The sequence below is a fragment of the Silurus meridionalis genome, chromosome 22, assembly GCF_014805685.1.
Source record: "Silurus meridionalis isolate SWU-2019-XX chromosome 22, ASM1480568v1, whole genome shotgun sequence".
Taxonomy (NCBI): domain Eukaryota; kingdom Metazoa; phylum Chordata; class Actinopteri; order Siluriformes; family Siluridae; genus Silurus; species Silurus meridionalis.
This window is the reverse complement of record NC_060905.1, coordinates 1,035,518-1,060,723: the sequence shown is the minus strand read 5'-3', so window position 1 is coordinate 1,060,723 and position 25,206 is coordinate 1,035,518. Positions and strand designations below refer to the sequence as shown.

Below are 25,206 nucleotides of genomic sequence, written 5' to 3'. Positions count from 1 at the left end.
TATTAGTTTAATGTTCCTATGAAGTGTTATTCCACTTATAGACCTTCTCAGCAAAGCCAGATAAGAAACAACAGCATTATAAAATTGAAGAAAGTGTAAAGAACAATAGACAGATGATAATTTCCTGCTTTATTATGACAAACAGAGATACTTTTACTAAACGTGCATGCAGCTAGAAATAAGGGTTCAGATTAAAGATTTTGGTGTGATTATTGACTCCAGGCTTTAGTTTGAAGTTTATGTAGATAGTTTTACTATGACAGCTGTATTATTTAAAATATTAAATATTTCATATATAAGATATCAAATGAAATGTTACTACACAGTTGAATCATTTTAGTGTTTTGCTGCCTGCATGTTCCAGGAAACGCATGAATAAGGTCCAGTTAGTCCAGAAAGCAGCAGCAAAAGCCTTACTAGACCCAGAACATCACTTCTATCTTCTCCACACTGCAATTGATCCCAATAAGATTTCACTTTCATTATAAAATAATACAATTGACAGAGTAGTAAATGATTTCAAACGACAACATTTGAGAGCAATTTTGATCTTACCTCAGTATCTCCAGTTTACAGTGAGGATTCTTCAGTACAGCTGAGAGACACTCCACTTCTGAGTCTCCGAGTTTATTCTTACACAGATCCAGTTCTCTAAGGTGTGAGGGGTTTGATCTGAGAGCTGAAGTCAGAGCAGCACAACCTTCATCTGAGACACAATCATACAACCTGCAGAGAGACAATGACACACACACTTCACTCTCTCAGTTCAGTTCCTCAGGCTTCCTCATCTTCTCACCTTCCAAAATCCTGTTAAACAATCTTGTTAAAAACTCCACTGCATCTCTCCTAAACATCTCCGTGCTTCTACCGGTATGTCATTGGGTCCTACTGACTTTACACTCTTCATCCTCTTAATTGCTGCTCTCACTTTCTCCTTACTAATCCTATCCACTTTCTGCTTCACCATCTCCACACCATCCAACCTTCTTTCTCAGTCATTTTCCCTATTCATCAACTGCTCAAAATACTCCCTCTATCTTCTCAACACACTCTCCTCACTAGTCAACACATTTCCATCTTCATCCTTTATTGCTCTAACTTGCAGCTCCTCCTTGTGTGTGATCAATATGTAACACATTTGACCAAAACACACTAAATATTTCTGCAGATTAAATGCATATTCTGCGCACACTCGGCGCAACCTCCGTATCGGGGTCTGCCTCCTTTCAGGACCTGCACATCGAGGTTTCCAAGTCCTGGGTAAAGCCATATTCGGCCCACCTCTTCTTCTAGTTCCTATACTGGTTGTCCTCCAATGTAGTGGGACTGGAAGTGTGTGATTACGGGTCGATGCCCCAGGGTAAAGAATATGCTGGCCACCTATCTCCCCGGGTGTCGCATTGTTCCTTAAGCTCTAGGCATATCAGAGATCAGTCTTGAGAGACTGATACCCTTAAGGAACTACCTGGCAGCCAGGTAAGATCTGCCAGACATGCCTCAATGAGGCTATTCAATTCAATTTGGGTTTCGTCTTCCCTACTTCACGAAATGTGTCGATGCGGTTCTGGTTCCCCTGAGACTTAGGGCATCTGCATACTCAATTATATCGACAAATTGTTGATATAAGCTCGATCAGAGCAGTTAGTGGACCGGCATAGAGTATCAATCTTGCTCACATGAAGGCTCTGGGGTTTCAGCTGAATGCCAGAAACAGTGTTCTTTCTCCATTACAGAGACCTACCTATCTTGGCGTCTTATGGGATTCGACCACGATGCGCGTGCAGCTCTTTACTGCCCGCATTGTGCCTATCCTTACGGCCGTCAGAAAGCTCAGAAAAGGCCAACCACTCACAGTAAAGCAGTTCCAAAAACTGCTAGGTCTCATAGCAGCTGCGTCCAGTGTTATTCCACTTGGCCTCCTGTACATGAGACCCTTTCAGTGGTGGCTCAGGACACATGGGTTCTCATAAAGGAGCAACCCCCTCTGTACAATCAAGGCTACGTGGTAATGCCTATGTGCCTAAGATATTTAGAGAGATTCCGAGTTCCTCCCTCAGGGCCTTTCCCGCTCGTCACATCCCGTTTTTACGACTAAAAAAATAAACTAAAAATTAAGTTTTCACAGCCTTTGCCATGACTCTCAAAATTTAGCTCAGGTGCATCCAGTCTCCACTGATCATCCTTGATTGATGATGTATTTCTACAACTTGATTGGAATCCACCTGTGGTAAATTCAGTTGATTGGACATAATTTGGAAAGACACACATCTGTCTATAGTAAATCCAAAGTTAACAGTGCGTGTCAGAGCACAAACCAAGCCATGAAGTCCAAGGAATTGTCTGCAGACCTCTGAGACAGGATTGTATCGAGGCACAGATCTGGGGAAGGGGACAGAAAATTTTCTGCAGCATTGAAGATCCCAATGAGCACAGTGGCCTACATCATCCATAAATGGAAGACGTTTGGAATCACAAGGACACTTTCTAGAGCGGAGCCGCCCGGCCAAACTGAGCAATCGGGGAGAAGGGCCTAAGCCAGGGAGGTGACCACAAGAACCTGATGGTTACTCTGAAAGAGCTCCAGCATTTCTCTTTGGAGAGAGGATAATCTTCCAGAAGAACAACTATCTCTGGAGCTTTCTCAATATTTGATGCTGAAACTTCAACATCTGCTTTAGTCTTACTATTAGTGAAAGTGACTCTTGATCTTACCTCAGTATCTCCAGTTTACATTGAGGATTCTCCAGTACATCAGAGAGACGCTCCACTCCTGAGTCTCTTAGGTAATTCCCAGTCAGATCCAGTTCTCTCAGATGTGAGGGGTTTGATCTCAGAGCTGAAGTCAGAGCAGCAATACCTTCATCTGAGACACCACAATAACACAAGCTGCAGAGAGACAATGACACACACTTCACTCTCAGTTCAGGACACACAGATCAGTTCAGCAGGAACTTTTTCACCAGAGTAACACTGCAGTTCTTAATCACTATGAAATACATGGTTTTAATAATTAATTATGTGAGAGCAACAGATACAAATACACAATATCAGTCAAATAAATTATATTTATTGTACTTCTGTTTCAGAGGAACAACAATTTCAGTTAGATGATGTTACTATACCTCAGTATCTCCAGGTTACAGTGAGGATTCCCCAGTCCAGCTGAAATACACTTTACTTCTGTGTCTCTGAGTTTATTCTTAGAAAGATCCAGTTCTCTGAGACTGGAGGATTCAGAGCTGAGCACTGAGGCCAATGCTGAACAGCCTTTTTCTTTCAGGTCACAATTACTACAACTGAAAGTGAATACAAAAATACAGGTTACATCAGCACTAGTGTACATTATCAAATGTTATTAAATCCTCCCAAAATACAAATATTAAATATAACATACATTTAACTAGCTCATATCACACCATGCTGCACAGATATCCTGCATCACTGTTGATTTTAAAGAGCTTTAAGGTCCATCAGTGCCTGCTAAAGTTCTTCCATCTCCTCTGCTTCTAACATGAACAATGTAACAGTCATAGTCAACATTACTTACTCAGCTTTTCTGGATGCTGCAACCACAGGCAGGAGCTTCAGTAGAACCTCCTCTGATGTACAGTGTTTGCTGCTATATTTATTAAGGTCAAACACATCCTGTTCCTGTGCTGATGTCAGTAACACAAACACCACAGCAGACCACTGAGAAGAAGACAGTTTGCTTTTTTGTAAATTTCCAGATTGCAGGTACAGTTGGATTTCCTCAACGAGAGAATGATCTTCCAGTTCATTCAGACAGTGGAACAGATTAATGGATTTCTCTGTTGAGGGATTTTTTCTAATCTTCTTCTTGATGTAAACAACTGTTTCCTGTGTTTTGTGAGAGCTACTTCCTGTCTGTGTCATTATGGTTTGTAGTAGGTTCTGAATGGACTCCAGTGAGAGACCCAGAAGAAAGCGAAGAAAAAGATCCAGATGTCCATTTTTACTCTGTAAAGCCTGATCTACAGCACTCTTGTGAACATCTGACATCTTGGGTTTCCTGAACAGCATTAAAATTTTATAAAACAGATTGTTCTTCAGAACATTTTTCTTTTCATTAATAAAAGTCAGGTGCACATACAGAGCTGCGAGATGTTCCTGAATGCTCAGATGAACAAAACAGTACACTTTACTCTGGTGAAGCCCAAACTCCTCTCTGAAGATCTGTGTACACACACCTGAATACACTGATGCTTCTTTCACATCAATGCCACACTCCATCAGGTCTTCCTCATAGAAGATCAGGTTGCCCTTCATCAGCTGCTGAAAAGCCAGTTTCCCCAGTTTCAGAAGCATTTCTTTATCTGCCTCTTGGCTCTTTGTGTACTTCTTTCTTATGAAGTTGGTCTGAATGATGAGGAAGTGTGTGTACATTTGAGTCAGAGTCTTGGGGATCTCTCCACTCTCTGCTTCACCCAACATTCTCTCTAGAACAGTGGCTGAAATCCAGCAGAAGACTGGGATGTGGCACATGATGTAAAGGCTTCTTAATGACTTCAGGTGTGTGATGATTCTGCTGCTCAGGCTCTGATCACTGATCCTCTTCCTGAAATATTCCTCCTTCTGAGGGTCATTGAACCCTCGTACCTCTGTGACTCGATCTACACACTCAGGGGGGATTTGATCAGCTGCTGCTGGTCTGGAGGTGATCCAGATGAGAGCAGAGGGAAGCAGGTTTCCTTTGATCAGGTTTATCAGCAGAACATCTACTGATGCTGGTTCAGTTACATCACACAATCTCACTGTGTTCCGGAAATCCAGAGAGAAACGACACTCATCCAAACCATCAAAAATGAACAGAACTTTGTCCAGTCTGGAAATATTTGTTTCTTTTTGCTCCTTCAAAAAGAAGTGAAGAAGCTCCACCAGGCTCCGTTTTTGATTCTTCATCAGATTGAGCTCTCTGAAAGGAAGTGGAAATATGAGCAGAACATCCTGATTTGTTTTCCCTTCAGCCCAGTCTAGAATGAATTTCTGCACAGAGACTGTTTTTCCAATGCCAGCGACTCCCTTTGTCAGAACGATCCTGATGGGTTTGTCTTCTTCAGATAAGGGCTTAAAGATCTCACTGCATTTAATAGGTGTTTCTGCTGTTGCTGCTCTCCTGGATGCTGCCTCGATCTGTCTCACCTCATGTTCATTATTGACTTTTCCACTGTCTCCTTCTGTGATGTAGAGATCTGTGTAGATCTCATTGAGAAGTGTTGGGTTTCTCCGGTTTGTCATCACCTCATTCAAGTGCTGAAACTTCTTTACCAGATTTAATTTGCATCTCTCCTGAACATGAGGTCCAGTGGTTACAGATGTATACCTGGCAAAAGTTAATAGACATGTGGTGAATTATTAAGCACAATTTCTGTAAAATTAAAACTACTAAATATACATTTGAAAATCTTATATAATAATAATAATGATAATAACAACAATAATTATAATATTAATAATTATTTTAATAATACTAATAATACCACTCTAATGGGCACAGTCTTGAGTTTGTTTTTACCCTGTATCTCTGATTCTGATCTTCTGTTCTGTTTTCTCTGTCACTCGCTCTAGGGCACTGTGAAAAATATTATATGATCACACACTTATACAACCATTTTTTTATTTATTATGCTACATGATTTAGCGACTGTTTTTGCAGAATGAAAAGTTCACTGCTCCTGTTGGATATATTTTAAAACTGATTTTACTAGATGAGAAGAAACCCCCCTCAAACACTCAATCAATCAATTAAGTCAATCCCTACATTGAAATGCAGCCTGCCAAATTTCCCACCAATCGCTCCAAGGTCACGTTTCTTATTTTGCTGTTAACAGTGAAGGCTCTGTCATGGGCTAGAGCGATATGGAACCCCAATAGTGCCATTACCACCTCCTACTCCAATTTTACCAGTCACTTCGCTGAGGTGTTCAGTGTAGCCACAGGGGCACTCACTACAGCCGACAAACTTTTTAATCTCCACCAAGGGTCTTTCTCACTAATGGAGTATAGCCTCCAATGTGGCATGCTGGCCGGCACTAGCGGCTGCAATGAAACCGCCCTACTCGGCGTGTATCATCAGGGGCAAAACCAGAACATCAAGATGGCTACGGGAATATATGACGAAGAGCTGGGAATAGAAGCATTTATCCATTGAGCTATACGTGTCTCCCAGTGGCTGGCCGCCAGTCATTCCTGTGAGGCTGAACCATCACTCCACCCCACCGTTCCTTTCATTTTAGAACCAAAAACCATGCAGATCGGTACCAAAAAACGGCTATCGAGAAGAGAGAGAGAGCGCGACCTCGCGGCTGGAGCATGCCTATATTGTGGTGATTTTATACAAAAGTGCCTTGTCAGACTCCCACGTCCATTGGTGAGTACCGTAAACCTCACCTCTGAGAAAACCACATATCAAAATTGCCTAACAAAATCAATACTCTTACACTATCACTACTAGTTTTGGCCCTTGTAGATTCGGGCTCCTCAGGAAAATTTAATCTTCCAAGAATGCATAGGGCACTTTCAGCTGGCCCGTGAGAGAGGGGCTCAGGAGCTCGACATACAGACTGATACAGGGGAGGCCTTTAGGACGTGATTGGGTGAGATCCCTACAAATAGGATTGTTCCATCTAGATTTCTGTTCCTAGAACACAAGGAAAACGGCCTTCATCACCCCCTTGGGGCACTATGAATACTGGGTCATGCCATCAATTCAAGTCAAGTAAAGTAAAGTAAAGTCAAGTCAAGTTTATTTCTATAGCGCTTTTCACAACAGACATTGTCTCAAAGCAGCTTTACATAATTTAACAGTTAAGGTGAACGATGTGTATTTACCTCTGATGAGCAAGCTATGGCAACTGTAGCAAGGAAAATCTCCCTTAGATGGTATGAGGAAGAAACCTTAGAAGAACCAAACTCAAAAGGGGAACCCATCCTCATTTGGGTGATATCAAGAGTGTGATTATGAATCTTTAAACGATACATGCCATATAAAATCTTCATTTCTCCAGTGGTGTTCCAGACTTTAATGAACAAAGTGTTTAGACAGTTGCTCCATCAATTCGTAATCGTATACATCGATGACATCATTATATACTCTTGAGGTCTGACTGAACATTGGTGCCATGTCACCCAAGTCTTGAAACGATTACAGGAACACCACCTCTACCTGAAGCTGGAGAAGTGATGATGCCACCAGGATCAGAACAGCTGGATCCGATTCCTTCCCGTGGGCCAAGTACACACAGAAGTCCCTATGCCAAGAAACCACTGGCCCAACTCCCTTCCAGGGTGTACTCAGCTTCCAACCTCCACTTTTTTTCCCTGGACAAAAGAACCGTCCCCGCGGTTGATGAAAGAGCAAGAGAGTCTGAAAATCTGCACATACCCAGCTACAAAGAGCTCTTAGGACCAGGAAAGGTTTGCAGATCCTCGGAGATTGGAGGCTCCTCTCTACCAACCAAAGAGACAATGTATGATTGTCGACCCGTGATCTACACCTCCGACTGCCATGCAGAAAGCTCAGTCCTCGTTACATAGGGCCGTTCACTATACTGAGGCGTATTAACGATGAGTCCTATCGGCTCGACCTCCCTCCCAGGTACAGCATTTCATGTGTCACTCCTAAAACCCTTTTCTCCCTCTGCCACAGATAACCACAGAATTACTAACAATCCGCATCCCCCGAAGTGCTGGACCAACCCTCCATATACTCCAGAGGATGCAGGCCTCCCCAGAACCATGTTAGGGCATCAAAAGCCATCCCTGGAGGAGGGGGTAAGGTCAGAGAACCACCAACCACCATATATATATATATATATATATATATATATATATATATATATATATATATATATATATATATATATATAGTTCTGACAAACATAACCATTCATGCTGTCCTTTATTATATAACTCTCAGGTTATTGTTCTGGCAATAACCCACGCCATAGAGAACCCGCCACAAACTGCTGCTTACTTTCTTCCTGAGATTGCTCTCCCTCTCCACACCCCTTGCCACACCCCTTGCTGTCATGGTAGACAGTCCGGATAGAGCTAAGATCAGGTTGAGGCTCCTGACGTGACGGGACAGGTGCAGGGCTGGTTGGGTTGAGACAGCGGGTCTGGCAGGGCACCCCCTATTCTAAGACTCTTTCACTGTTCCAATCAAGATGGGGGTTGTGTTTTTCTGGAAACAGGGAAAACCAAGCATGACACGAGCATGGGACGAGGAGATGATCAGGAACAAGAGCCACTCCTGGTGTTCAGAAATAATAACTAGCAGTGGCTTGGTACAGCGAGATGCCTGGTAAAGCGTGTGCCCATCTAAGGCCTGGACCTGCAGGGGGGCGAGCAGTGATTCAGTCTCGATGCCCAATTGACGGACCAGGTTCTCATCCAGGAATTCAGAGTCTGCTCCGGAATTCACGAATGCCGCCAATTCGTGGGTCTGGTCTCTAATGCAGATCTTTACTTTAAGAAGTGGTTTGGAGGAGACAGGCAGTGGTTGGCTCAACGTGGGCTCCCCTTTCAACGGTCCCTCTGAGCGGCGTCTCTCCTTCTCTGTGAGCGATAAATGGCGGTGCCATATCTCCATAGGTGAAGTGAAGTCAGAGGTTCTGGACAGAGGGCTGTTCATGGAGGGGTCTTCCGATGAGCCGGGAACTGAGGACCTTGATCAAAGTGTTGGAACTGCTTTTCATCGCGTTGCTCCCGAATCCTCCGATCAATCCTGGTGGCCAAAGTGATTAGACCATCTAAGTTAACTGGTAAATCCCAGGCAGCCAGCTCATCGTTTACCTCCGTAGCAAGGCCTCGCAGGAAGGTGTCGTACAACGCGGTGCAGTCCCAACTGCTGTCGACGGCATCTGTGCAGAAATCCACAGCGTATTTGCCAACCGAGCGACTACCCTGAAGAGAACCAAAGCTAAGAGAAGAGACCTCCCTGGCAGCATCTTGCCAGGGAGTGGAAGTATCAAAGGTCTTATGGAGCTCCTCCGATAAGGCGGTAGAAGAAGAACAGAAGACGGACTGGCTCTCCCATTTGGCAGTAGCCCATCGCAGGGCCTTTCTGGTCAGCAAGGATATTACATACGCCACCTTGGCTTGCTCGGTTGGAAATGAAGAAGGCTGAAGCTGGAAGATGACATTGCATTGCGTGAGGAAGGAGCGGTAAGTTCCAGGTTCCCCAGAGAAACATGCAGGCGGGACTAGGTGAGGCTCTCAAGGGGTAACCGTAGCTGGGGCTGGTTGGGACTGTGGAACTGCCAATAGCTGCTGTGAGGTGCTCTCATTCGGCATAGCCACCACAGCCGGGGTTTACACCAGTCCAGGCGTTGCATGAGCTCCCGGAGTGCTGAGGCCTGATCCTGGAGTTGTTGGTTGTGGGAAGCCGATACCTAAGCCAAGGTGTTTAGATCAGTTCTCATATCCTGAGCATCTGCGGGGTCTATTTTGGCCGAATTATTCTGTCAGAAGGCTGGCTGGAGGGACCCAAATGCAGGATGCTGACAGAGGGCTTTAAAAAGAGTATTTTTTTTTAGAAAAACTGTGCAAATCCCAACAAACAATACAGGAAACAAACACCCCACAAAAGTCCAAAAACACATCTAATAGTCCAAACATGCAGCAAAGAAATTCAGGCAAAAACACAGAACAAATATAATCAAAATCAAAAGGCAAAGCAGGGAAACAAAACAGAGAGAGAAACCAAAAAAAACATCCAAAAAACAAACAGGCAAAACCAGGAAAAAAGGGCAGGAGAATCTCCAACAAAATCTGGGCAGAGCAAAGAGATAATCCGGCAAAGAGGGAGAGTTCATAGAGTCCTTAAATGCAGGGCAGCATGGAAAAACCTCAAAATGGCCACCGACCCGGAAGCGCATGCTGCGAAACCGAGGACCGTGACATGCGCTGCCTTTACTGGCTTCCAGTAGCTGCACGTATAAGATTCATAACAAGTTTGTAATCTGGTGTACCAGTGTAGAATTATTTATTGCTAGACACTGAAAGCGGCAGAAGTAATTTTTGATAGAAGGGTATGTGCGAGAGTTAAAGGAAAAGTTTATAGGAGTGTGGTGAGACCTGAGATGTTGTATGGATTAGAGACAGTGGCATTGAGTAAAAGACAGGAGGTGGAGCTGGAGGTAGCAGAGCTGAAGATGTTGAGATGTTTGTTGGGAGTGACGACGATAGGCAGGATTAGAAACAAGTTTAATAAAGGGACAGATTATGTAGGATGTATTGGGGACAAAGTAAGAGATGTATCTGCAGTCATAAACATTCCTTTTGTACTATGACATGTCCACAAGGTGGCACTTTCACAATTAAGTATTCATATATTTTGGTTATTTTCTTGTTAGTTTAACTTCTTTATTTTTATAATTCAAAATTTTTTATAATGTGTATATTTGTCTGGGTTTTTTAATTTTTCAAGATTTATGTGATGGTTTTTTGTCTTGGGTTATATTAATACATATCCTATCATACTTGGTGGTACAGGTCACTTCCTGTTCACCGCATGCAAGAGAAAGCCACGATGAGCATTGAAAGCTGCTATGCTTATTGTTAAGAAGATATGTTTAATTAAAAGTTTTCGCAAGAAGTTACCACTCTTAGTCTATAAGCAGGCAAAGTGGTATGTAAGTTTATTTTCTGTTTAAATTTAATGTTTTTCTTTGTAACTGAATGTATTTTGTATATTTATCCTTTTTATTCAGTTCTACGGTGTGAATTCTACAGTGTTGATGTCGGTGTTGATGTCAAGCTTAATAAACATCAGTAAAAGAACCTCGGCCTTCGGATTGTGACTAAGGGCGGCATAAGAGAAGCCAGATTGAGATGGTTTGGACATGTGCAGAGGAGGGACATGGGGTATATCAGGAGAAGAATGCTGAGCATGGAGTGTATGGGTGTCTAAAAATTGGTGTGCTAATGTGGCATGTGTTTGCACCCATATCAGCACAGCAGCCAGCAAAAGGAAAAAGCTAAGATGGGCTGTGTATGTATGTGTATGCCAGTGCTGCAAGAGCAAACAGGGACAGGTCACCCTGTTACATCCTAGGATTCCTCACCAGCCTCACCTGAAACGGTTCACTACCTATTGCTCTTTTGTTGAACACTTAACTCTCTTGCCAGCAACCCAAATTTTAGCCACAGTTTCAGCACTTCCCAGGTCTGTGAATTTCACCTTCTTGCTCCCTCCCTTGTGGCCCTCGAAAACTACCTCAACTCTCCTGCTGGATATTTGGTTTTGATTTCCACCTCTGTCCAAGACTACTTCACATAATCTTATATTCTCTCATCATCACTCTTTCCCAATGACCTTAGAAAAAACTCTGTTCACTGCAGTCCTGTGTGTGAGTCCTGCTTCTGGGTCCTCTACTAGTGTGCATTTTACAGATCATTTAAACTTTTATCCTCTTTAATAACTCCAGCCAATTACTAAGCAATGCCCCCCCCCCCACTGTTCAAAATTATTACAAGCACACATTTGACAATTTAACTTGTCGTTGTACTTATAAAACTATCACAACTTTAAAGGGTTAATCAGACATATTTGTCATAGAAGGATTTGGTCCCTCATTCTGTGTCCAAAACCATCAGCTTTGAAATCTGGAGAATGATAAGCAAATGCCTCACTCTTCAGGAAAACACAGTGGCTGGTTGAGGGTGAGTCTGAATTTTGTAACTGGGTTTGACTGCATACACAACAGCATTTACACAAAATATCAGTAATCTGATATCTGAAGTCCTACTACAGGCCTTTATTTGAATACTGGACCATAACTACTGATTTCATTTTGTAATACAATAAACTTAATTACATCTATTCAAATTCATAGTCATATTTTTAAAGCCACATCAGATCTCATACCTCAGGGATCAATACACATAATTCACTTAGATTTAAATTCAAAGCTACTTTGACACAATATCCAATATTAAAAGCGCTAAAGAAATAAACTTGAACTTGAGGTCTGTCAGTGACTAGTTCTGTTCCCTTGTTTCCGAACGGTAGACTGAAAGTCTGCTGGAAAGACTAGCTTAGCACTTTCCCAAAATTGTCTTATGTATAAAACACATACAGAATTAACGAAAAGTATTTAAAAGTAATTACCTGTGTCCAGATTGGGGATCTCCATCCTTGAATTCTAGAGGAGAATTCATAGATAATTCACTTTTCATGAAGACACGGTGGCTGTCTAACAGTAAATCAGATCTTGTTAGCTGGGTTTGACTGCATACACAACAACATACACACAAAATAACAGTAATATTAGTCATTTCAGGAATATCAGCATTATTTGCTTTGAGAATGTTGATGGAGAAGTATAGAGAAGGTCAGAAGGAGCTGCATTGTGTGTTTGTGGATTTAGAGAAAGCGTACGACAGGGTGGAGAGAGGAGTTGTGGTATTGTATAAGGAAGTCTGATGTGTTAGAGAAGTATGTGAGGGTGGTGCAGGACATGTATGAGGACAGTGTGACAGCAGTGACGTGTGCAGTAGAAACGACAGACTGGTTCAAGGTGGAGGTTAGACTGCATCAAGGATCAGCTCTAAGCCCTTTTCTGTTTGCAGTGGTGATGGACAGGTTGACGGACATGGTCAGACATCGGGCTCCGTGGACTCTGATGTTTGTGGATGATTTGTGGTAAGAGTAGGGAGCTTGTTGAGAAGAGCCTGGATAGGTGGAGGTATGCATTTAGAGAAGGGAATGAAAGTCAGTAGGAGTAAGACAGAGTACATGGTGGAGGAGTTCAGGTACCTGGGGTCAACAGTGCAAAGTAATGGAGAGTGTGTTAGAGAAGTGAAGAAAAGAGTGCAGGCAGGGTGGAGTGGGTGGAGAAGAGTGATGGCAGGAGTGATTTGTGATAGAAGAGTATCTGTGAGAGTGAAAGGAAAAGTTTATAGGACTGTGGTGAGACCTGAGATGTTGTATGGATTAGAGACAGTGGCATTGAGTAAAAGACAGGAGGTGGAGCTGGAGGTAGCAGAGCTGAAGATGTTGAGATGTTCGTTAGGATTGACAACGATGGACAGGATTAGAAATGAGTTTAATAAAGAGACAGATTATGTGGGATGTTTTGGGGACAAAGTAAGAGAAGCCAGATTGAGATGGTTTGGACATGTGCAGAGGAGGGACATGGGGTATATCAGGAGAAGAATGCTGAGCATGAAGCCGCCAGGAAGGAGGTAAAAAAAAAAAAAGGACAAAAAGGAGATTTATGGATGTGGTGAAGGAAGACATGCAAGTAATTGGTTTAAAAGAGGCAGATGTAGAGGACAGAGTAATATGGAGACGGATGATCCGCTGTTTCAACCCCTACTGGGAACAGCCAAGAGAAGAAGATCATCTCACTGCTAAGTAATAACAAAAGAATTATAATTAATTATTATTAATTATAAGAATTAGTGGCTATCAGGGAGGCAACATGGAAGTGTATGGGTGTCTAAAAATTGGTGTGCTAATGTGGCATGTGTTTGCACCCATATCAGCACAGCAGCCAGCAAAGGAAAAAGCTAAGATGGGCTGTGTATGTGTATGCCAGTGCTGCAAGAGCAAACAGGGACAGGTCACCCTGTTACATCCTAGGATTCCTCACCAGCCTTACCTGAAACGGTTCACCACCTACGTCTCTTTTGTTGAACACTTAACTCTCCTGCCAGCAACCCAAATTTTAGCCACAGTTTCAGCACTTCCCAGGTCTGTGAATTTCACCTTCTTGCTCCCTCCCTTGTGGCCCTCGAAAACTACCTCAACTCTCCTGCTGGATATTTGGTTTTGATTTCCACCTCTGTCCAAGACTACTTCACATAATCTTATATTCTCTCATCATCACTCTTTCCCAATGACGTTAGAAAAAACTCTGTTCACTGCAGTCCTGTGTGTGAGTCCTGCTTCTGGGTCCTCTACTAGTGTGCATTTTACAGATCATTTAAACTTTTATCCTCTTTAATAACTCCAGCCAATTACTAAGCAATGCCCCCCGGTTCAAAATTATTACAAGGACACATTTGACAATTTAACTTGTCGTTGTACTTATAAAACTATCACAACTTTAAAGGGTTAATCAGACACTGTCAGCCCGCTTGAGCACTTCAGGCATTACCGCCTCAATCACAGAGGAAACGCCCACTCCCAACCAGCTGCACGGATATGGTGTATGATTTTCTGGCACTTATAAGGACGCCTGAATCCTCCAGTCAGTGCCAGATTGTCTTTAGGCTTGCCCTGATCACTCTCCAGCGTATTCTGTTTTGCTTGTTTGTTCTTTTGTTTGTTCTTTGTCTCTGACCTGACCATTCTGTCCTCCGGCTCGGCTCTGCTCTGCTCGCGCTGGACGTGCTCCGGTTTCCGGCTCGGCTCTGCTCGCGCTGAGCAGCGTTCGGTTTCCGGCTCTGCTCTGCTCGCGCTGAACGCGCTCGGTTTCGGCTCTGCTCTGCTCGCGCTGAGCAGCGTTCGGTTTCGGCTCGCGCTGAACGCGCTCTGGTTTCCGGCTCGGAATCCTCACCCTCCGCGCACATCAGCTCCGTGAATCGGCTCCCTGAATCGGCTCCCGGAATCGACTCCCGGAATCGACTCCCGGAATCGACCCAACTGCAGATCGTTCGCCGCCTTTTCTGCCGAACTCCGGAAGGTCTTTGGCACGTCTACGCCACGCCAAGATGCCGCCCGCTCCCTGGTCTCGGCCGCACAGGGGCATCGCTCTGTTGCGGAGTTTGCGGCTGAGTTCCGGACCCAGGCCACTGACAGCGGATGGGATCGCATCGCGCTTTATGACACTTTCCTCCAGGGCCTCTCCTCTGCTGTTAAGGACGAACTTGCCGCTCGTGATCCACCCCAGGATCTGGATTCACTGATCTCACTGGCTACACGCATCGATCGGCGCATAAAGGAACGCCGCCGGGAGCGTGGTTACCCCGCTCAGAGCCTAGATCCTCACAGTCCTTTAACTGCGAGCGGTTCCCCTCCTCGTGTTTCGGGTTCTGGCACCCGTTCTCTCTCTCCGCCGCAGGCCATGGAGATAGGACGCCACCACCTGACCCCCGCTGAGAAGGAGAAACGTCGGTCTCTAGGTCTATGCCTCTACTGCGGAGGTAAAGGGCATATGGCCGCATCCTGCCCAGTAAAAGGCAAGGCTCGTCGGTAAAGGAGGGAGCACCCACGAGCCACGCCTTCCCCACTCCCTCCAAACCCACTATCTTGGTCCACCTCCAGGTTGGCCCCGAAGGCACGGAGTTGGCTGCCTTCGTTGACTCCGGGGCTGATGCCGAATTCATCGATCTCAAGCTTGCCCAGCAACTGCTGGTTCCCATGGAACCCCTGCCTGAAGCTCTGCTGATCAGAGCCCTGGACGGCAGCCTTTTGGGCCGGGCCACGCACCGCACTAAGCCTCTGCTCATGTCAGTGGGGGAACGACATCGGGAGTGGCTTTCCTTCCTGGTTATCTCCTCTCCCCAAGCCCCCATTATGCTCGGGTTCCCTTGGCTTCAGAAACACAACCCACGTGTTGATTGGATGACAGGGCGTATTCTTGATTGGGGTGTGCATTGCTTCGGCCACTGCCTTGCTCTTCCTCCACCCAAACCACTGCCGGCTGTCACTCCCGAGCACTCCGATATCGCGTCGGTTCCTGAGGTCTATCATGGCCTTGCACGCGTGTTCAGTAAGGCCTTGGCTACCTCCCTGCCTCCCCACCGGCACTTCGACTGTGCCATCGAACTGCATCCCGGAGCCAGTCCCCCTAGGGGGCGCCTGTATCAGTTATCAGCCCCGGAGAGGACTGCCATGAACCGGTATATCCAGGAGTCCCTGGCAGCAGGTATCATCCGACCATCCTCCTCCCCAGCTGGTGCGGGTTTCTTCTTTGTTGGAAAGAAGGACAAGTCCCTACGCCCATGTATTGACTACCGGGGTCTTAACGCGATCACTATCCGGAACCGTTACCCCTTGCCGCTTATGGCCTCGGCGTTCGAGCTCCTGCATGGTGCCACGATCTTCACTAAGCTGGATCTGCGCAACGCGTACCACCTGGTGCGTATCAGGGAGGGGGATGAATGGAAGACCGCCTTCAATACCCCAGCCGGTCATTACGAGTACCTCGTCATGCCGTTCGGCCTAACCAACGCTCCGGCCGTCTTTCAGGCTTTGGTCAACGAGGTCCTCCGTGACATGCTCAATACGTTTGTGTTTGTCTACCTGGATGATATCCTGATCTTCTCCCATTCCATGGACGAACACGTCCGGCAGGTGCGTCAGGTCTTGGAGAGACTTCTCAAGAACGGGCTCTACGTAAAACCCGAGAAATGTGAGTTCCACACCTCACAAACCTCGTTCCTGGGATACCTGCTTTCGGCCGGTAATATCCGGATGGACCCTGCCAGGGTCCAGGCAATCCGGGACTGGCCGACCCCCACCTCCCGCCGCCATTTACAAAGGTTCCTGGGCTTCGCCAATTTTTATCGCCGCTTCGTAAAGGGCTATAGTTCGGTGGCGGCACCCCTCCACCTCCTGACGTCTTCCCTCCGCTCGTTCTTCTGGGGCCCTGAGGCTGAGGAGGCATTTCTGGAGCTTAAGCGGCGATTCACGGAGGCGCCCATCCTCATCTTTCCTGACCCGGCTCGGCAGTTCGTTGTTGAAGTTGACGCCTCCGGTGTGGGAGTGGGGGCGGTGCTCTCCCAGGTCTGCCCTGAGGATAACCGCCTGCATCCTTGCGCTTTTTTTTCCAGGCGCCTTAGCTCCTCTGAACGTAACTACCCGGTGGGTGAGAGGGAGCTCCTGGCTGTCAAACTGGCCTTGGAGGAATGGCGCCATTGGTTGGAGGGTGCGGAGGTCCCCTTTCTGGTCTGGACGGATCATCGCAACCTGGAGTACCTCCAATCGGCTAAACGACTCAACCCCCGACAGGCTAGATGGGGCCTTTTCTTTGGCCGCTTCCGGTTCTCTCTTTCGTACCGGCCTGGGGCCGGAATGTCAAGCCTGATGCGCTCTCTAGGGTTCATGCCCTGGAGGAGGAGCCATGCCCAGAGACCATCCTTGCCAAGTCTGTGTCGGTCCACACCCTTAGTCTCGCTTTGGAGGAGGCGGGTCAAGAATGCCCAAGACAGGGGCCCTGTCCCGAGGTTGCCCCACTGGTCACCTGTTCGTCCCGAGGGTCTCCGCCCTGGAGTTCTTCAGTGGTGTCACAACTCCCTGTTCTTCTGTCACCCCGGTCAGCCTCGCACCTTGTCTCTGGTCAAGGCACGCTTCTGGTGGCCTTCCGTAGTAAAGGACACCCGGGACTTTGTCGCAGCCTGCCCCGACTGTGCCCAACACAAGAACCCTCGTGGCCGCCCCAAGGTCTTCTTCGGCCCCTTCCTATCCCGAAACGCCCGTGGTCGCACATTGCCATGGACTTCGTTACCGGGCTGCCCATTTCCAGTGGCAACACGGTTGTCATGACGGTCATTGATCAGTTTTCTAAGATGGGCCACTTCATCGCTCTACCCAAGCTGCCATCTGCCAAGGAAACCGCCAAGCTGGCCCTCCAGCACATATTCCGCCTCCATGGTTTCCCCAGAGATATCGTCTCGGACCGCGGACCCCAGTTCTCGGCGCAGTTTTGGAGGGAGTTCTGCCGCCTCCTGGGCATCTCGACCAGCCTCTCATCTGGGTTTCACCCCCAGACGAACGGACAGACCGAGAGACTCAACCAGGATCTTGAAACCGGTCTCCGCCTCCTTTGCAGTCGGGAACCCTCCTCCTGGTCGGACAAACTTTTATGGATTGAGTATGCCCATAACACTCTTCCCACTGCTGCCACAGGACTTGCGCCCTTCCAGGTGGTCCACGGTTTTCTGCCGCCAGTTTTCTCCAACCAGGAACCCCGGTCCGCCGTTCCTTTTGCCGCCCTTTTCTTCCGACGCTGCCGTCGAGGCTGGAGAATGGCCCGAGCAGCCCTGCTCAAGAATGGCATAAGGCTTTGCCAGGGGGCCAACCGTAGGCGGTGCCTAGCCCCCGCCACCGTGCCGGGCAACGTGTGGCTCTCTACTGGGACCTTCCCTTAAGGCCACCTGTCGGAAGCTCGCCCCGCGCTTCATCGGCCCCTTCCCCATTTCCAAGGTCATCAATCCCGTGGCCCTCCGGCTCAGGCTCCCCAGGGCGCTCCGGGTCCACCCTACGTTTCATGTGTCTAGGGTTCGGCCCGTTCAGGCCTGCTCCCTGGTGCCCTCCGCCAGGCCCCCTCCGCCCGCCCGGGTCATTGATGGGGGTCCTGCTTACACCGTGCGCCGCCTGCTCCGCTCCCGTCGTCGTGGTCGGGGCCTTCAGTACCTTGTGGATTGGGAGGGCTATGGTCCTGAGGAGCGCTCCTGGGTCCCCTCCCGCTTTATCCTGGACCCTGACCTGATTGCTGGCTTTCATCGGGCCCACCCGGGGCAGCCTGTTGGGGCGTCCGGGGCCGCCCTGGGCGGGGGGGTACTGTCAGCCCGCTTGAGCACTTCAGGCATTACCGCCTCAATCACAGAGGAAACGCCCACTCCCAACCAGCTGCACGGATATGGCGTATGATTTTCTGGCACTTATAAGGACGCCTGAATCCTCCAGTCAGTGCCAGATTGTCTTTAGGCTTGCCCTGATCACTCTCCAGCGTATTCTGTTTTGCTTGTTTGTTCTTTTGTTTGTTCTTTGTCTCTGACCTGACCATTCTGTCCTCCGGCTCGGCTCGGCTCGGCTCGGCTCGCGCTGAACGCGCTCCGGTTTCTGGTTCGGCTCTGCTCTGCTCGCGCTGAACGCGCTCCGGTTCGGCTCGGCTCTGCTCTGCTCGCTGGACGTGCTCGGTTTCGGCTCGGCTCTGCTCGCGCTGAGCAGCGTTTGGTTTCCGGCTCTGCTCTGCTCGGGCTGAACGCGTTTGGTTTCGGCTCGCGCTGAACGCGCTCTGGTTTCCGGCTCGGAATCCTCACCCTCCGCGCACATCGGCTCCGTGAATCGGCTCCCTGAATCGGCTCCGGGTATCGACTCCCGGAATCGACTCCCGGAATCGACTCCCGGAATCGGCTTCCCGATTCAGCTCTGCACAGCTTTTCTCCCCTGCTCCTTTTGCATCTGCCTTGGATCCTATAACCTGAACTTTCTGACAGACATATTTGTCATAGAAGGATTTGGTCCCTCATTCTGTGTCCAAAACCATCAGTTTTGAAATCTGGAGAATGATAAGCAAATGCCTCACTCTTCAGGAAAACACAGTGGCTGGTTGAGGGTGAGTCTGAATTTTGTAACTGGGTTTGACTGCATACACAACAGCATTTACACAAAATATCAGTAATCTGATATCTGAAGTCCTACTACAGGCCTTTATTTGAATACTGGACCATAACTACTGATTTCATTTTGTAATACAATAAACTTAATTACATCTATTCAAATTCAGTCATATTTTTAAAGCCACATTAGATCTCATAACTCAGGGATCGATACACATAATTCACTTAGATTTAAATTCAAAGCTACTTTGACACAATATCCAATATTAAAAGCGCTAAAGAAATAAACTTGAACTTGAGGTCTGTCAGTGACTAGTTCTGTTCCCTTGTTTCCGAACGGTAGACTGAAAGTCTGCTGGAAAGACTAGCTTAGCACTTTCCCAAAATTGTCTTATGTATAAAACACATACAGAATTAATGAAAAAGTGATTACCTGTGTCCAGATTTGGGATCTCCATCCTTGAATTCTGGAGGAGAATTTATAGATGCACAGACACTTCTGTGTACCAGTGAGTCGACTGTTTTTAGCTGGGTTTGACTGCATACATACACACAAAATAACAGTAATATTAGTAATATCAGTAATATTTGCTTTGAGAATGTTGATGAAGAAGTATAAAGAGAAGGTCAGAAGGAGTTGCACTGTGTGTTTGTGGATTTAGAGAAAGTGTACGACAGGGTGGAGAGAGGAGTTGTGGTATTGTATTAGGATATCAGGTGTGTGAGAGAAGTATGTGAGGGTGATGCAGGACATGTATGAGGACAGTGTGACAGCAGTGAAGTGTGCAGTAGGAACGACAGACTGGTTCAAGGTGGAGGTTGGACTGCATCAAGGATCAGCTCTAAGCCCTTTCCTGTTTGCAGTGGTGATGGACAGGTTGAAAGATAAGGTCATATTCTTTATATACCTGTGTCCAGATGAGCGATCTCCATCCTTGAATTCCGGAGGAGAATTCATAGAGGATTCACTCTTCATGGAGACACAGCTGTCTAACGGTGAGTCTGGTCTTTTTAGCTGGGTTTGACTGCATACACAACAGCATACACACAAAATATCAGTAATCTGGTAGCTGAAGTGCTTTCACAGTCCTTTATTTAAATACTGATTAGATGTTTTGTTACAATAAAACTTAACTGTCACATTTTAAAAGACACCTCAGATCTGTTAGTAACAAGTTCGCTCCCGTTGTTTCTAAAGAGAAACTGGAGGCCTGCTGCATAGCCCATGTTCACATAAGGGCTTTTCTACTTTGAATTTGTGAGGATCTTAGATTCATTCCTGTTTATGGAGACTGGTCTTTTTGTCTCAGTTACAGTGAACAACAACATACACACAATGTTAACAGCTTTATTTCTTTCGTACCTTTTATTCAACAAAGTATGTAAGAGCAATGAGCTGACTTGAAAGAAATTGATCTTTTAACATCTTTCCATTTAAAGTCTATGTCCTAATAAGGGTTTAAAAAACATGGTCTGTTAAAAGAGTGTTTGAAATACATCATGAATACAATTATGGAACTGGAGGATCACTGTATTTTGAAAAGATTATTTAAATAGATTTTTCTATTATTGTTTCAAGTACAGACTTTTGCCAGTGAAACTTTCTGTCCTGTAAGAACAGCAAAAATTCTAAAGATCTTGTAGATCCCTCCTGTGTTGACTCCTGAAGAACCCCTGTCAGAGGTGGCGGAGTGTCCTGGATACCCTGAAATGCCCTTGACTCAATTTGTTTTCTCATGCCTCTCTCTTCTCACAATGTCGGCAAACCTCAACAGCACAAATGCGGTAAGACAAAGTGTCAGTGTTTGTGTGGCGAGACCCAGTTCTATGAGCCACTGTGAAGTTGAAAGACTGAAGTTCTTCTAGCCATCTAGCCAATTGCCCCTTAGGTTCCTTAAAAGGCACCAACCACTGAAGTGCCACATGGTCTGTGCAAATCCTGAAAGGAGAACCACATAGACCAATTTCAAATCTGCCATTTATGTCTAAGATTTTAGAAAAGATTGTCGCTGCTCAGTTATGTTCCCACTTGCAAGAGAACAATATCTTTGAAGAGTTTTAGTCAGGTTTTAGGCCCCACTATAGCACAGAATCTGCCCTAGTTAAAATCACTAATGACCTGTTTTTAGCTTCAGACCAAGGCTTCATCTCGCTGTTAGTTTTACTAGATCTTAGTGCTGCGTTCAACACTATAGATCATGATCTTCTCCTGGATCGCTTACAGAATTACATTGGCATTCAGGGACAGGCATTAAGCTGGTTTAAATCCTACCTGTCTGATTGTTACCATTTCGTAGATTTAAATGGAGAGCTATCCAGGCTAATGCTAGTGAACTATGGCGTGCCACAAGGTTCAGTTCTAGGACCCCTGCTCTTCACAATATACATGCTTCCCTTAGGAAATATTATTAGAAGGCATGGAATTAGCTTCCATTGTTATGCTGATGAAACTCAGCTATATATCTCATCTAAACCAGGCGATACAGCTCAATTAACCCGGATAACTGAGTGTGTTAAGGAAATAAGAGATTGGATGACCCATAACTTTCTACTTTTAAATTCTGATAAGACTGAAATTTTGCTCATCAGCCCAAAAACCAGTACACAGAAGCTCAAGCATTTCAATCTGCATTTAGACGGATGTTCTGTAACCACTAGTTCAACAGTAAAAGACCTGGGAGTTATTTTAGAGCAACTTGTCTTTTAAAAATCATATCAACCAAGTTACAAAAACAGCTTCTTCCACCTTAATATTTCTAAGCTAAGAAATATGTTGTCTATATCTGATGCAGAGAAGCTCGTCCATGCGTTCATGACCTCCAGAATAGACTACTGTAATGCGTTACTAGGTGGATGTCCTGCATCATTAATAAACAAGCTTCAGTTAGTCCAGAATGCAGCAGCCAGAATTCTCACAAGGTCAAGAAAATATGATCACATAACCCCGATCTTATCGTCCCTACATTGGCTTCCGGTTAAGTTTCGAATAGACTACAAACTACTGCTACTCACTTATAAAGCACTAAATGGATTGGCCCCCATGTATCTCTCCAGTCTTCTAACATGCTACAATCCGCCACGCTCCCTGAGATCTCAAAACTCTGGGCTTCTAGTAGTTCCTAGAATAGCAAAGTCCACTAAAGGTGGTAGAGCATTTTCACATTTAGCTCCTAAACTCTGGAATAGTCTTCCTGACAGTGTTCGGGGCTCAGACACACTCTCCCAGTTTAAGTGCAGATTAAAGACGTATGTTTTTAGCGAGTTCTACACATAACACACATCACATCATAACCTTGTGCTCCAGAACATCTTATCACATGCACATTATCAACTTGTGCTGTTAATATCATGAACAGCAGCTACACTAATTCCTCTTCACTGCTTCTCTTTCTCTCTCCGTCCTGAGGCTTCCTGAGGTTGCTCCATCTCCAGTCACGTCCCACCTCATGAAGATTATGGACTTTAAAGAAGTAGATGCCGAACTCGCAAACATCCTGAACCATCTAGAGACGTACCAGTGCCAATTGGATCTCACTACATGTGTGGAGTTTTGACATTGGACTTCCTGAAGTGTTTAAAGGCTCTGGCATGGAGAAGCTGATGCTGGATCTGTGATGATCACAAATGTTGAGCTCAGTAGCTCCTACTTTTATACCAAAGACTGTTGAAAGAACATTTACTTATAATCTTACACTCCAGTGCTCATGTTAGTTCTCTCTCTCCACCCAAATGAGGACGGCTCTGAGCCCTTTCCTGTTTGCAGTGGTGATGGACAGGTTGAAAGATAAGGTCATATTCTTTATATACCTGTGTCCAGATGAGCGATCTCCATCCTTGAATTCCAGAGGAGAATTCATAGAGGATTCACTCTTCATGGAGACACAGCTGTCGTCCGGTGAGTTGGATCTTTTTAGCTGGGTTTGACTGCATACACAACAGTATACACACAAAATATCAGTAATCTGGTAGCTGAAGTGCTTTCACAGTCCTTTATTTAAATACTGATTAGATGTTTTGTTACAATAAAACTAAACTGTCACATTTTAAAAGACACCTCAGATCTGTTAGTAACAAGTTCGCTCCCGTTGTTTGAAAGAAATTGATCTTTTAACATCTTTCCATTTAAAGTCTATGTCCTAATAAGGGTTTAAATAACATGGTCTGTTAAAAGAGTGTTTGAAATACATCATGAATACAATTATGGAACTGGAGGATCACTGTATTTTGAAAAGATTATTTAAATAGATTTTTCTATTATTGTTTCAAGTACAGATTTTGCCAGTGAAACTTTCTGTCCTGTAAGAACAGCAGAAATTACAGCAAAAGCAGAATATTATATTGAGATGTCAGTTCACTGAAGTTAATTCTCCAAACACAGTGACTGTATCCTGATATTCGTTTATGCAGCAACACTTACCTGTCTCCAGGTAATGTGCCAGCATTTTCGATTGTAGGGTCCATGGTTGCACGCACTCTTCATGGAGTCACAGCTGTGTATTGGAAATCCAGATATTGTAATTATTTACCAATTGTATTGTAGTTTTACCATCAAACCACATCTTATCCACAGGTCAGTAGCAGACTAGGACATCTTTGGGTCAGACGACTCAATATAGCATCACCTACTGTACTATTATGTGATCATAATTTAATAAAAATAACCTTTCACAACAACAGAAATCACCATCTACTGGCGCTACTGAGCAACAGGGGGCATTTTACAAAATTGGGAACTAACATTAATTTATACTCAAGCTCTGGATTGAACTGAGGAACCTGATAGCCACACCCAACCCTTAACAATACATAATAGGGTTAAAATAATAATAATAATAATAATAATAATAATAATAATAATAATAATAATAATAATAATTTTCATGTGTTTTTATGTTTTAATACTCGTGCTGCTACTGGGCCCTCATACACATCCACAAGGGGACAAAATAGCTCTCTGTCAATGTCTACAAACTACAGCTGACACGTTATGTTGCATTATTACAGAGACGTCTGTGGAAACTGGATTCATGGTTTAGCAAGAGATTGGGGAAATAAACGAATGAATGTAGGTCTGAATCACACAAATACAAATACTAATAAATACTCAACTCCGTCTAACTCACGGATAAACTTTATCTGCCCTTCATGCTCTATATATGTTGGGTTTCTTCTAAATATTGTGTATATTTGAAATATTCACACAGCTGAGGTATACAGTATATCAGGGAATATCTGTTATTTCTGTTGCATGTGTGAAGAAAATAATTGTATTTACTTTATATGCACTTTATATATTTACCTTCAAAACATTGTTGTTTTTGTTGTTTTTGTGACGCTGCTCGACCCTGCAGCAGCCCCCAGTGATGTTCTGCACAGTAACTCAGAACTTCAGGCTGAATTCACTTCCTTCCTGCTTCCTTCTCAGCTTCTGTTTGTGAGACGCTCATGAGGTGTAGAAAAGCTCTGAACGAGTCATGTTTCACATCTAAATCAAATATTTCAGATGGTTTGTCAAATAAAGAACAGGATGAAGAACATGTTCCAGCAATGTTTATTGAGATGATAGAAATAATGAGACGCAGAAGAAGCTTTATACCTGCAGCAACTGCACCTGTTTCCTTTTTCCGGTTTGTTCAAGAGAATTTACTGCAGTTTAACTCAAGAACTCATTTCTTTTCAGTATTGCTGTTTTACACATAATATACACACATTTACACACATTCTTCTCTTTTTTTCTAAAAGAGAGAGAGGGAGAGAGAGCGAGAGAGGAAGAGAGAGGGAGAGAGAGTAAGAGAGGGAGAGAGAGAGAGAGAGAGAGAGAGAGAGAGATACTACTTACCGTTAAAAAACCGCTGCTTCTGCAAAATGTCGTCGAGGAAAAAAAACAAGTACTTTCACTTTGTCATTTCAGATTCTTGAACTTGGATATTAAAGTCTACATGGAATCAA

General features: G+C 45.1%; 1 protein-coding gene across 6 annotated transcripts in view; it reads right to left on the bottom strand.

Moving 5' to 3' along the window:
* Window positions 1-25,206, bottom strand: part of LOC124376415 (NACHT, LRR and PYD domains-containing protein 12-like) — a 37,069-nt gene extending 11,863 nt beyond the window's left edge. The window contains exons 1-13 of one of the 6 annotated variants that reach the window (XM_046835490.1): window positions 25,097-25,109; window positions 24,854-24,875; window positions 24,557-24,742; window positions 23,675-23,747; window positions 23,065-23,181; window positions 20,166-20,282; window positions 19,691-19,795; window positions 12,134-12,253; window positions 5,534-5,590; window positions 3,548-5,341; window positions 3,123-3,296; window positions 2,713-2,886; window positions 556-726 (exon numbers count right to left, since the gene is read on the bottom strand). In XM_046835490.1, coding sequence (XP_046691446.1) covers window positions 556-726; window positions 2,713-2,886; window positions 3,123-3,296; window positions 3,548-5,341; window positions 5,534-5,590; window positions 12,134-12,253; window positions 19,691-19,795; window positions 20,166-20,282; window positions 23,065-23,181; window positions 23,675-23,718 — 2,873 coding nt within the window. In that variant the 5' untranslated portion in view covers window positions 23,719-23,747; window positions 24,557-24,742; window positions 24,854-24,875; window positions 25,097-25,109. Of the gene's footprint in view, window positions 1-555; window positions 727-2,712; window positions 2,887-3,122; window positions 3,297-3,547; window positions 5,342-5,533; window positions 5,591-12,133; window positions 12,254-19,690; window positions 19,796-20,165; window positions 20,283-23,064; window positions 23,182-23,674; window positions 23,748-24,556; window positions 24,743-24,853; window positions 25,012-25,096 lie in introns of those variants that run through there. The other 5 variants (XM_046835489.1, XM_046835488.1, XM_046835491.1 and 2 more) reach the window with 5 other exon arrangements.